The 14,179-nt window shown below is 40.1% G+C and overlaps 1 protein-coding gene across 3 annotated transcripts in view; it reads left to right on the forward strand.

Annotated features, from left to right (window-relative positions):
• PTPN9 (protein tyrosine phosphatase non-receptor type 9) overlaps positions 1-14,179 on the forward strand; it is a 73,032-nt gene that overhangs the window by 22,401 nt on the left and 36,452 nt on the right. For all 3 annotated transcript variants that reach the window (XM_004017839.5, XM_042235214.1, XM_042235213.1), the window contains exon 2: positions 12,212-12,355. In XM_004017839.5, the coding sequence (XP_004017888.1) occupies positions 12,212-12,355 (144 nt within the window). The remainder of the gene's footprint in view (positions 1-12,211; positions 12,356-14,179) is intronic.

Below are 14,179 nucleotides of genomic sequence, written 5' to 3' on the forward strand. Positions count from 1 at the left end.
TATATTCTTCTGCCCCTCAACCTCTGGACATGAATTTTTTCCTATGACAATTTAGAAATGTTTGCTTCCTTATTTTCTTGTGGAATTATTTCCTCCATTGTCTCTGGGAGTTCTTCATCCTCTTTGATAACTGTTGTCTGGAAAGTGGTATTTAAGCCTGAGAGGAGAGATGCCAGCTTGTGTTTAGTAAATATGCTTTTGGCAGAGGCCTCCATCAGGAAAGCGAATGTGGCACAATTCTGCAGTGCCTTGGAACATCCTGTTTAGTGCTTGTTGTTGTTCAGTCGCTAAGTTGTGTCCAACTTTTGCAACCCCATGGACTGTAGCACACCAGCCTCCTCTCTCCTCCACTATCTCTTGGAGTTTGCTCAAAGTCCCATCCCTTGAGCTGGTGTTGCTATCTAACCATCTCATTCTCTTCCACCCCCTTCTCCGTTGCCTTCAATCTTTCCTAGCGTCAGAGTCTTTTTCAGTGAGTCAGTTCTTCTGTTTAATACTGAAGGTTCCAAAAAGCAGCTGTAAGCCTTTATCCCTTTGTAGAGCTCCCTAACTCATCATCTTTGGCCTTGATAGGAAGACTATTAGACTATCAACAAACTCATCATTTGGTGGCATTGTGTTCAGATAACCTTATTATATATATTTTAGTTAAAGACTATATAAAATGAATATATTTTATTTTGGGGGTAGATAATATAGTCACATGATTTAAACTTAAAAAGGTACAGAGGAGAATTTGGTAAATATCCTCCCTCTTGCCATATCTCTCAGCCACCTAGTTCTCCTCTGAGACAACCAGTGTTACCAGTTTATTATATATCCTTCCAGAGTAATTTTGTGCACAAACACATGACATACTATATATGTCATAATATATATTTCAGGTAATGTCCCAGCCAGTACTGGTCTGTGGCCTGTTAGGAACCAGGCCATATAGCAGGAGGTGAACACTTGTCTTCCACAAAATTGGTCCCTGGTGCCAAAAAGGTTGGGAACTGCTGATATGATATATATGCTGACGAGATGAATGATGTGTATCCAGTATTTCTCAAGGCCACTTAGTGGGTAGAAAGACTGTAGGATTGGAAAAGTTTTGAATTCAAGCCTCAAAACCTCACCTATGCCATTTATTAGTTGAGTGGCCTTGAACAGCTTGCTTAGGCTCTATGTGCTTTGATTTCTTTAAGTGGTTGAATATGATATATTCCAGGCTTCCTGGGTGGTGCTAGTGGTAAAGAACCTACCTGCCAATGCAGGAGATGTAGGAGTTCAATCGCTGGGTCAGGAAGATCCCCTGGAGGAGGGCATGGCAACCTACTCCAATATTCTTGGCTAGAGAATCCCATGGACGGAGGATCCTGGCAGGCTACCATTCATAGGGTCATAAAGAGTCGGACACAACTGAAGCAGCTGAGCACACACATACAGTTCCTTCTTTGGAGCATATTAAATGCTTCTCAAGCGGTTGCTTCTTGCTGGACCACACTCTTTGGCCTCTGTGAACGGGGAGGGGCAGAGTCTTGCTGTAAAAAAAGGAATGGATTGAATTGCCTTCTTTACTGTAATATGTGACCCATGCTCCCTACTTATGAAGGGAACCATGAGCTAGGGGAGACAGAGAGAGCACTTTGAAAAGAATAGAACATTTTTTGTTCATTGGGAATTGGTGAACAGCTATTCCTGGTCTGAGGCCTTCATGCTTGACTGTTGGAGTGCTGATAAACCCTAGGACTTCACTTCTCCTGGTAGGAAGTTACTAATGTTGAGGAGCTTTTCATCATGTTTAATAACTCAATTAGCTCTGGTTCTTCATTATTGCTTGAAGCTTTGGACTCTTATGGGAAGCTTTGCTTGGTCAGCCCTGCTTTAGGTTTCTTGCTATTCAGTTCCCATTGTGATGTTAATCCTGTACTAGCAATTAGTTTTTATTCTTTTTGGTTCTTGCACAATGCTTGATTAATAGATGGAAGAGTCTGAATTGCAGAACCAGTCCCATGTGGTTTTATCAGGAAGATGGTGTTAGGCCTTCTTTCCTGGTTATCTGGACTCAGCCCTTTTGATGGGATTTGTAGGCCTTTGAATTTGAGGTTTCTTTGGTCTCTTAATGAGTGAAAGAAAGAGATTTTTAAATAATTAATTATTTTGGCCACACCATGCAGTATGTAGGATCTTAGTTTCCCAGCCAGGGATCAAACCCACATCCCCTGCATTGCGAAGAGGATTCTTAACCGCTGAACTACCAGGGGAGTCCCAAGAAAGAGATTTTATATAGTTTAACACATGAATACCAGAATAGAGACAACTGCTGATGTGGGGATATCTTTAAAGTAAGAAAAATTTCAGGACTTCCTGGCGGTCCATCAGTTAAGACTCTATGCTTCCTGCAGGGGGCACAGGTTCAGTCCCTGGTGGGAGAACTAAGATCCCGCATGCCATGGCCAAGGAAAAAAAGTAAGAAAAAATTTGAATATCCACTGTGCAAGATTCTAAGCGGTTTTAAGTCACTGATTGTGGGTTCCCAAATTACTGTTCTCCAGATTGCTATTACTTATCTTTTATAAACAAATTACATTTACTGTGTCTTCATACTGCTAGAGAAAACTGGGGAACCACTGAAAGGTAGAAATGTCTTAGTTCAGTTCAGTCGCTCAGTTGTGTCTGACTCTTTGCGACCCCATGAATCGCAGCACGACAGGCCTCCCTGTCCATCACCAACTCCCAGAGTTCATTCAGACTCATGTCCATCGAGTCAGTGATGCCATCCAGCCATCTCATCCTCTGTCGTCCCCTTCTCCTCCTGCCCCCAATCCCTCCCAGCATCAGAGTCTTTTCTAATGAGTCAACTCTTCGCATGAGGTGGCCAAAGTACTGGAGTTTCAGCTTTAGCATCATTCCTTCCAAAGAACACCCAGGGCTGATCTCCTTCAGAATGGACTGGTTGGATCTCTTTGCAGTCCAAGACACTCTCAAGAGTCTTCTCCAACACCACAGTTCAAAAGCATCAATTCTCTATTTGAATATATGGACTTAAGACTTGTATGTTATGTTTTATATATTAGGAAGTGTGAAATACAGAATTCATTATAGCTAAGGCCCAAGGAATCAAAATTTAGAGACATTAAAGTATCCCATACTTTCTCTGACTTTTTGAAAGAAAGCATTAAAAATAAAAAACGAATGAAAGTGAAACTAATTTTTTTTAAAGTTTGATCCATTGAAATAGAGAAAATAAATAAGGACAATGAAGGAAAAGTGAATAGAAATCGGACTTGAGAACTTAAGAACTTAACAGAGAAAGTGAAGCAGGTCTGATTGCAGGCACCCCCTCTGTTGCCTCTTGTATTTTTCAGCTGCTGTAAGAATGGTCCTAGAACTGACCCCAGTGGGAGGTAGACTAGGAGTTGTTGTTGTTCAGTCACTAAGTTGTGTCCGACTCTTTGCGACCCCATGGACTGTAGCATGCCAGGCTTCAGCATGCTGTCTGCTTGAGTTTGCTCAAACTCATGTCTGTTGAGTCTATGATGCCATCCAAACATCCCATTCTCTGTTGCCATCTTCTTCTCCTGCCCTCAGTCTTCCCAGCATCAGGGTCTTTTCCAATGAGTCTGCACTTTGCATCATGTGGCCAAAGGATTGAAGCTTCAGATTCAGCATCAGTTTTTCCGGTGAATATTCAGGGTTGATTTCCTTTAGGATTGACTGATTTGATCTCCTTGCTGTCCAAGGGACTCTCAAGAGTCTTTTCCAGCACCACAATTCAGAAGCATCAATTCTTTGGCGCTCAGTCTTCTTTATGGTCCAACTCCCACATCTGTACATACTGGAAAAGTCATAGCTTTGACTGTACAGACCTTTGTCAGCAAAGTGATATCTCTGCTTTTTAATACACTGTCTAGGTTTGTCATAGCTTTTCTTCCAAGGAGCAAGTGTCTTTTAATTTTGTGGCTGCAGTCACTTTCTGAAGTGAATTTGGAGCCCAATAAAATAAAATCTGTCACTGTTTCCACTTTTTGATAAATCACTGAGATGTTAACAGCTTTTTACTTGGTCAATTGATCTGTGGTAAGTTCACTTTTTTATGGGAAAAAGTTATATATTTTTCTTTTTAAAAAATAAATGAAAAGGTCAGTTATTGCATTTAAAATGAGGACCACTTATAGTTTGGAATGGCTGCACAGATTTGGTTTTCATTTCTAGCCATGTTTTTTTTTTTGGTTGGGAATTTTGGCAGGCTGCCATTGGAGTATCTTGTTTTCATTTAAAGTTTTTGGTGGCAGTAATTATAGTATAATTTAAGTAACATTGGTAGTAATTTAAGTAAGCAAATAGAACTATTTTGGATTGATTTGAAATTCATATATATTTTTCCTTTTTTTTTTTCTGAAAGAAAAGTATTAGCATGGAACAAAGGATAAAAGGTGTTTGGTTCTGTGTTTTACAGATTGATGCCGTGTTTGTGGTGTCTTTGTGTTTTTAACAGAAAACTGATGTACTCTGGGTATGTGGTGGTTCTGTGTGTGAACATTGCATAATTTATTCATTACCTTATTTATTATTGGTCATTTAGGTTATTTCTAACATTTTGTCATTAGGAACAGTGCTGCAGTAAATAACCGTTTGTCTGGTATTCATTGCAGCATTATTTCTAATGGCAAAATATTAGGAACAACTCTGTGTCTATCTGTCTTTTACAATTCATGTTTATATTTCTGTACAGTGGATTTCTGGAAAAGGTTGTGTGGGTTATAAGATTTGCACATTTGAAACTATGCTAGATAAGTGCCAAATTGATTTTTTTAAAGTATTATAAATTATATAGTTGCCACATTGGGTGAAAGCATTCATTTCTTACATTCTCTCTGTCTCTTTCTTTTTTTGGCTGCCCTGTGCCACTTGCTGGGTCTTAGTTCCCAGGCCAGGAACTGAACCCAGGTCCCCACAGTGAAAGCACCAAGTTCTATCACTGGCCCAGCAAGGAATTCCCCCATGTTCTTGTCAATACTATATATGTCAATCTTATAAACTGTCATCAGTTGATAGAAGAAAATGGTGTCCCTTTTTATTTATCTTTTAATATCTATAAATTTTATTTACTTTTTGACTAGGTTTGACTTCCGTGGTGGCTAGATGGTAAAGAATCTGCCTGCAACACGGGAGACCTGGATTCAATCCAGATTTAGTTTAAAAGATGTGAAAGTTTATAGTTTACCCTATTTCCTAGTCTCAGTTCATTTCCTCTCCTCAGAGATGATCAATATTTTCAGTTTGTTTTTTTTTCTGATGTATTCTTCGACAAATACTTTATGCATGTATGAACAGATTCGTATAATACACTTTTCCTGTTAATTGACATATCACTTGTATCATATATACACAAGGATTATGTATACAAATTCTACATATACTTAAGATTGGTTTTGGATTTTATTCTCTTCTTTTAAGTCTTGTCTTTATGAATCAGGTTTCTCTTTTTTTTTTTAAAGTATTATTTTAACACTTTATGTATTTATTCATGACTGCGCTGGGTCTTTGTTGCCCTTGGGCTTCCTCTAGTTGAGGTGCTGGCTTCTCATTGTGCTGGTTTCTCTTGTAGAGCGTGAGCTCTAGGCTTGTGGGCTTCAGTAGTTGCAGCACATGAACTCAGCAGTTGATCCCTCTATGCCTCGAGGGAATTTGCTCAGTTAAAAAATATATATATATAATGGGTGTTGAATTTTATACAGTGCATTTTCAGCATCTCTTGAGAAGGTTATATACTTTTTCTCCATTAGTATCTGTTTATATAGAAGATTGCTCTGGTAGATGTCCTTGTGTTAAACTGTCTTTCATTCCTGGGAAGTCTTTGGTTATGATGTATTTGTTCTCTATTCTATTGGTGTTTCTACAACAAGATCGTTATCTGTACCATGAAGCTTTAATAGACTATGGCATAAAGGCCATCTGAGTCTGTAGGTAATTGTGCATGTTTGTGTGTAGGGGATATCTGACAGCTCTTGTTTTTTCATTCACATTTCTTTGATACTCAGTGGTCATTTGTACTTCTAAAAGTGAATCTTAAAAGTTCCTTAGTTCTTCCTCCTCTGCCCTCTAAATGTTAATATTGTTTAGAGTTCTGTTGTTCATTATTCATCATACATATTTATTAGATATTATTAGAGATATTTATTTATGCCAGGCACAGTGCTAGGAGCTAAGTGAATAAAAATAAATATGATCCTTGACTTTGGCTTCCCTGGTGGCTCAGTGGTGAAGAATCCACCTGCCAGTGTGGGAGCCACAGATGTGGGTTCCATTCTTGGGCTGGGAAGATCCCCTCAAGGAGGAAATGGCAACCCACTGCAGTCTTCTTGCCTGGGAAATCTCATGGAAGAAGAGCCTGGTGGGCTACAGTCCATGGGGTCCAAAGAGTTGGACACAACTGAGTGAGCACAGTCCTTGACTGAACAGAACTTCCCTCCCTACTGCAATTTTTTCCTTCTATCTGGCTTCCCCACTGCTGGAAGAGTCGTTTTTAGCTGGGATAGGAGAACTAAACTTATTTCATCCCTTCTCTTAAAGATCTCTGTGGAATCCTTCATGGGTATAGAATTATGGACCTTTCCTGTGTGGCTCAGCCTCTGTGTCAACTCATCTTCTGCCAGTCTCTGTCATATACACTGGGCACACAGTTACACTGTATCCCCCAGTAACCCCCATTCCTTCATGACTCAGCCTTTACACATTAAAAAAAAAACAAACACCTTGCTTTTCTTTTTTAAAAAATACTGTATTAAAAAAAAGATGTTTATTTTTATTTATCTGGCTGCGCCAGGTCTCAGTTGAGACGCATGGGATCTTTGATTTTTGTGGCAGCGTTCGGGATTTTTAGTTGCAGCGTGCATATTCTTAGTTGTGGCACATGGGCTCCAGGGGTTGAACCTGGGCCCCCTGCACTGGGAGTGCAGTCTTAGCCTCTGAACCACCAGGGAAGTCCGCTTTTACACGTATTTTGTTTTCTCTAATGATAATTCTTATATCTTCCTGGCAAAGTTTTACTCATCCTTCAAGGCACTCTTTTAAAAAGATTTATTTTTAATTTTCCTGAGAGTTTGAATCCTACAGTACTCTGTTCATAGATCTTAGAACTTAAACTATGTGATGCTGACCTATTCATGTCTCCATGTTTAAATGATTGTAACCTGCTCAGAATGGGTCTTTTTCTCTCTGAGTTATGTCTGAACAGCTACTGTACTAATTAGCACAAAGTGTGTGTGTGTGTGTGTGTGTGTGTGTGTGCACGTGCGCATGCACGCACTTAGTCGCTCAATCGTGTCCAACTCTTGCGACTTATAGACTGTATGTAGCCTGCCAGGCTCCACTGTCCATGGGATTCTCCAGGCAAGAATACTGGAGTGGGTTTCCATTTCCTTCTCCAGGGGATCATCCCGACCCAGGTCTCCTGCATAGCAGTCAGACTCTTTACTGACAGAGCTACAAGGGAAGCCCCTAGCACAAAGCAGTTCCTCAGCAAATACTTGTAAATGCTTGACTGACCACATGAGTGGATGCCTGAAAGAGCTCTGCTGTGCTGTTGCCTTGAAGGGAGATGCTACTGCTACTAGTCATGGAAGGTTGCCAGGGAGGAAACAAGTCTCTGAACTAACACAGTGTGTACTTTCTTCTTCCCTCTCCCCAAAATGTGTGTGTGTGTTGGGGGGTGGGGGGCGGAGTGAGGTGGTTGTAGGGACATAAACTTAAAAAAGTATGTATTTGGTAGTATTTTTCTGTTGATTTTAACTTTTAAATTATAAAATACATGAGAACAGCTGTGGAATGATGGGATTTTGATTGATCTTTTCCCTTTTTTTTGCAGATTTTCTTTATTACATTATTTCATAAAATGATAAGATCAGAAGTTGTTCTTAGAACTTTTTCCTTTCAAGATGCAGTAAAACCCTGTTTAAGGAAACACTGGCTCTTTTAAAATCACATTTTAAGAAAAGGCAAAATTTTCCTGATAAAATGAAAATATTTGAGAGTAACTAGTAAACAGTAATTCAAAGAGACTAGGTTTATTTCCATGTTTGACACAATAACAGAGGGCTAAAGGGAAGATGGTAGTTATTAGTTTGAAAATTCAACAGGCTTCACCTTGTTGCATTAAAGCAACCTAGTGTATTTTAGTTCAGATTCTGTTTCCTGGCAGATTTGTATGGACTAAAGGGATTAACAGACATAACAAGACAATTCACAATGAAGGAAAGGTGGGAAAACAGGCAAAAGAGGAAGGTAAATTTACTAATGCATTTGTCAGTGAAATTAATGGGGAAATGGCATATTTGCCAAAATACAGAGGTAACCTTACATTTGGTGAAAGGCAGACACTGAGTCTTATATTGAATCACTTTTCTTATTTAGGTATTCAGTGCCTTTTTTTTTTTTTTTTGCTTCAGTGCATGTGTTTGCCCTGCACAAAGTTGTTCCTGTATTATGATGAGAAATACTCTCAAATCAGTTTGATGCTGTTGAAAAGGATTTGTGCTCAGGATGGCAGTGTTAATCTCCAGAGCTGCCAGTGTAGGGACAAAAGCATTTAGAGTTGGGAGCAAGGGTATAAATACCTCTGGATCTGGCTTTTTCTATGTTGTCACAGAGCCCTGAATGAGGATAAGTTGCTCCTTTAAAGACTTTTGTCTTGCAGTTGAACACGTATTGGAAATTTCCAATTTAAATTTATGCTTTTGGATAAAAAGGATTAGAGCGATTGAATTGGTGCAGGCTAAAGAGAATTAACAGTGGTCACTTGATTTTGAGGAGCTCTGTCTCTGTCGAAAGAAGTTTTAGTGTGAAATGACTGGAGTAAGAAAAAAAGGAGAATGAACATGCATTCAGAGACTACCTACCAAGTACCAGGTACTGTGGTGAATGCTTCCTATCCATTGTCTTATTCAAGCCTTATCCTTTCATGAGGAAATAAAGACTCAGAAAGAAGCATATAATTACAGTAAGCTATTTTTTTTTTTTAATTTGGCTACACCAGGTCTTAATTGCAGTATGTGGGATCTAGCTCCCCAACCAAAGATTGAACCTAAGGCCCCTTGCACTGGGAACACGAAATCCCAGCCACTGGACCACCAGGGAATTCCCCTACAATAAGCTTTGACTATGCTGAAGAAATTTACCTATACTGAACAAGTTGATTGAGGAAGGTTATAAGTGGTAAGGTTAGTTTTTCTGCACATCAGTTCAGACCTTTTCCCAGAGGAAGACCAAGGCTGTTTGAACTGTGACCACTCCTTAGTCGCCAGATGTTAACAACTTGTGGTTACTCATAAGCCTAGATAGATTCAAACCATTGACCTTGAGCTGAAGTATTTTGTAAGCTGTGACTCACCTTTTGGTTAGTTCATTCTTTCACCAGGAAATATACTGAGTATTAATTTCTGGAATTTCAGTGATCCCTTCTGAAGAGTGTACTGCTCATTAAAATATCTGGGTCTTGTTTTTCTGGTAACAAACAACCGCAAATTGGTCTGTCCTTAGTGGTTGTACAAATCCTTATTTAAACAGAGGGAGAGATCTGATAACTATTTGGAGAGAGGCTGTTAAAGATCTGATTAACTGTTTGGAGAGTGGCTGTTGTTGAAAGGTCATCCTTTCTAGCTTCTGTAAGAGGTTCATCACTTCCTCCAGAGGAGTGGGGATACAGGAGAGTGAATCCAAGGCTGAACATAACAGGTGGTGTATGTGTGTATTTGTATCTGTGAATACCACATCTCTGTTTATTGGACGCTGGACTCTTCATGCAAAGCCTAGTCAGGCCAAGTCTGGAGGAATTGTTCCCGTGCTTAAAGCCAAGAATAACATCCTGACCAGCAGGGAACAGAGGTCAGCTCAAGGCAGCAGCTCTTGGGAGCTACACGACATCAAGAACCTTGAAAGAACTTAGTTTAATAAGAAGGAAGCCAATAGGTACCTTGAAGGAAGTGTGTAAAACCTGTATGTCTCTTGTTGTTGTTGTTCAGTTACTAGGTCATGTCCAACTCTTGGCGACTCTTCGCGTGAGCTGCAGCATGCCAGGCCTCTCTGTCCATCACTGTCTCCTGGAGTTTGCTCAAACTCATGTCCATTAAGTTGGTGATGCCATCCAACCATCTCATCCTCTGTCGTCCCCTTCTTCTCTTGCGCTTAGTCTTTCTCACTATCAGGGTCTTTTCCAAGGAGTCAGTTCATTTGGGGTATAAGAAATAAAAAATAATCATCTAAACAGGTGGCATTCATATTACCTCCTGGTCATCTAACTGTATTTTCCCTTCCCACCTGAATATTGATTTGTCTGTTTATTGTTTTTATTAGAAGAGGAGGAAAAATATATTCTGTTATTCTGGTGTTTTATTCTACAGGCAGCTTCAGAGACGCCCAGAAGTGCTGGCTTTAAAAGATGATATGTTAAACAAATAGCCTTTACAAAATCTCCTGGGACCTTCCAGTTTTCCTGAAGTTTTGTCTCTGGGACCTTTATGCTCCACTTTCTCTTCCGTCTTTCCTCATTCTGATGCTAATACTTATCCCACAGAGGCAACTCCAGCTGTTTTCGGGGGGAGCATTCTAAGTTTGTGCTGTTGTCTTCTCTGGGACTCATTTCTCTGGGCTGACTTCAAGTGGTTCTGGGCCAAAGTGATTGTAAAAGCTTTTCTTCGTAGCCTTTATTTCTTGGCTCTTTCTGTTTATGCACTTTGTCTGATTAGTTTTGCTGGTTTCCTCCTTTGCCAGCTGATGTGAGGTATAGTGCCTCAGCTGCAGGGTTCTAAAGCTCAGATGCGGCCCCAAGCCTCTTAGATTTTGCTCCACTTTGTAAAGTGCCTTTTTCCTTTCCTAGAAATTGGGGCTGTGGTATGAGCTATTGCTGACTTTTCCAGGACTGTAGTTTGCTATTTGTTTAAACACGTATGTAGCAAGTTGGATTGTATTTGCAAGGTAGAACTTATTGCCAAGACTCTGAATAGGTCATTGCTGTTACCCTTTCTCGCCTATTTTTGAACTGAAAAATTAGAGACCACGGTCACTTAATAGTTTGGTCTTATACCTCTTGAAACAAACCTCATTTTTGTATTCCTTATATGTAGCACAACAGTTGGCCTTTAGATATTAACAAATAGTTAAATACATAATAGTTTAATTAATACATCTTAACTGTGGGGTTGATTGATCAATTAAACCTCAGAATTCTCATCAAGTTGATCATATTTTGGATCCATATGTGAGAGAAGTTTCTGGTTGGAAGGGACCAAATAGCAGTGTAGGAAATGTTTAGCAGTTTAAAATATGCATGCCAAAAAATCCTGATGTAAATCCTGTTCTAAAATGAAGAAACAGAAGAGTGGTTTGACTAGAGCGGAGACTGGTTAAAACATAAGGAGAAGTAGGGTGAGGCAGGATAAAAGAACGTGGATTAAAAGACAGCAACAATTATGAAGTAGGCATCCTGTCAGTTTGGGCTTAAACCATGAGAATGAAACTTTCCCACCCTTCCCCCGAAGTAGGTTCTCCACCTTCACATCCCTCCCTCAGACCACTGTCCAGAGGAGCTGCTAATGACCCTCTGGCCACTAGTGTCATTTTGAGGGCTGCTTTATGAAGCACAGAGAGGTCCTGTGAGGTCAGGCAGTGCAAAGACCAGTTGGCCTTTAGATTAATTAAATTCTGCGTAATTGTTTTGCTGCTCTCCACAGTATTGCTAATTTCAAAGCCAAAACCATTTTCTAATTGCTTTACTGTGTGTGACCAGCCTATGGGACCAAAACAGCAGCTGAGACTGCTCTACTGCCCTGTGCATTATGCAGTAACCCTTCAGAGGGGCCCTTTACTTCTTTTTTAGCCTTAAAAAAAAACACACACACACACAGACAACAAACTGCTGTTTTTCTGCTTTGGGGCCAGTAATTTGCATCTTATTTGGGAACCTTGTTCTCCCCCCTCATTATTTCTTCATATATCCTTGCGCTAAGTAAGCCCTGCTCTCTGAACCTGGCTCTGGCTTCTGGCCTCATTGATTTGTATGAATTGTAATAATTTCTGATTTCAGATCTGTTTCCAACTTCTGTTTTTCCCAGCTGTCTTGGGGTTCAAACTTGCTTGGGCTTGGAGAAAGTGTCTTTTTTTTTCTTGTTTATTTTTTTGTTTCTGTAAATATATTCTCTAATAATTATTCTTTATTTTCTTTTTCAAACAGGCCACCAAGCAGTTTCTTGAAGAGATTAACAAGTGGACAGTTCAGTACAACGTATCCCCCCTCTCTTGGAATGTGGCCGTCAAATTCCTCATGGCCCGGAAGTTTGATGTGCTTCGAGCCATTGAGTTGTTTCACTCCTACAGAGTACGTAGCTCAGAGATGGACCTGCTGTGTGGTACCTGGGCTCTCTATATTGCTGTTGTCTCTGCCAGTCTGTACACATGGTGTTTCTCCCCAGTCCATTAAAAAAGAAAACAAACAATAGTGGAGCAGTATCCAGGAGCCCTACCTTGAAGTCAGAAAATCCTTCTGAAGATATTTAGACTCTCCCTAAATAAATTAAAAAAAAAAAAAAAATGGGGAGGGGGATAAGAGGCACTGGGATTAGTTTATGAGTTTAAGACTAAAGTTCACTTACACCCATTTTATGGATCATCTTGTTCAATACTCATTTATTCAACAGTTGTTTATTATATACCTACTATGTTCTAGGTGCAGAGATTACTGTTTAGAAAGAGAGAGTACACAAAGAATTATAGGAAAGCTATGATAGGGCAAAACTGTGTTCTGTGGAAAGCACGTTTAGTTAGGAGACTCGAGGAAGCTTTGCTGAAGGAAATGACTTCTAAAGTAAGAAGAGTGAGTAGGAATTGGACAGTGGGGGAGTATTGCAGAAAGAACGGCAAGTTCAGATGCCTAGTGGCAAGAGGGAAATTGAGCTGAGCGGAGATGCTCAGTAGGGGTGGGGGTATGGCAGGAGATTGAGCAACAGAGGTAAACAAGGCCAGATCAGAGAGTATCTGCTTTTTCTTAAGGGCAGAGAAATTCATTGACAGTATAAACAGCAAAATGTGTTGATCAGATATGCTTTCTGGAAAGATTTTTTTCACTGTGCTTTAGAGGATGGATCAGAAGGGCTATAGTGGAGACAGATCCATTATAAGGCTGCTGTACTTGCTAGGAGAGAGATGATTGTCGTGTCATTAAGCATAGTGTTAGTGGGAATAGAGAAAAAGTGGGTAGATTCTAGAAGTGAAATTGATAGAACAGAGTTACTTGAATTGGTGTATGAGGAAAGAAGAGTGGTGGATTCCAGGTCTCTGACTTGGGCAACAGGGTGGTAAATGGTGGCGGCATTTACTAATTAAGAGACACTGAAGGGGTATAGGTATGTGAACAGAGTAGGCCATGAGTTCAGTTTGGCCATGTTAAGGTTGAAATGCCAGTGGGATAGCCAAATCGACATGTCCTCCAAGCAGTGGGGATATGAGTCTAGGGTTTGAGAAAGAAGGCTGGACTGGAAGTAGAGACTTGAGACTGACCATAGTAGAATATTGCAGCTAAATATTGGAGCCATGAGAATGGGGGTGGGCATCTGGGGAGAGAGTGAGGAGTAGGGGATATGTGTAGAGCAGAACCTCATTTCATACTCTTTGCTTTTTTCTCACTATTGTTTGTTTAAGTTAAATTTTCATGGTTTAGGTAAAGCGTGCACTCTCCTGTGATTCCAGCTTGCATACTGTCTTCATTTGCTGCCTTGCCTCTGCAGGCATTTGAATTTGATTTTGGGATGAATTGGAGAAGAATGTGAACAAAGACCTAGTTTGTTGTATTCACCGCAGTGTTCTTAACACTTAGTTCAGTGCCTGGCACATAATATTTGCTCTATAAATATTGGCAGAATGAATGAATGAGTCAGTGAGTGAAATGAGTGAACAAGTGAATGATAAAAAGCCCGCAAAATAGTCTTAGAAGGAGTAGCTGAAGAAATAGAAAAACCAAGAGAGTATTAAAAAAAAAAATAGAGAATCTCTTAGGAAAAAGAGAATGTGAGTGGTCAACCTTATTAAAAGGAGGACTACAGATGTGCACTGGATTCAGTGACTGGAAGGTCCTGGTCACTGGAGCAGGGGCTCTGGGTGGTATGGTTAGACTGGGAGGAAATGAGAATGTGATTGAATGAGTGTT

This window comes from Ovis aries, chromosome 18 (genome assembly GCF_016772045.2).
Source record: "Ovis aries strain OAR_USU_Benz2616 breed Rambouillet chromosome 18, ARS-UI_Ramb_v3.0, whole genome shotgun sequence".
Lineage (NCBI taxonomy): Eukaryota > Metazoa > Chordata > Mammalia > Artiodactyla > Bovidae > Ovis > Ovis aries.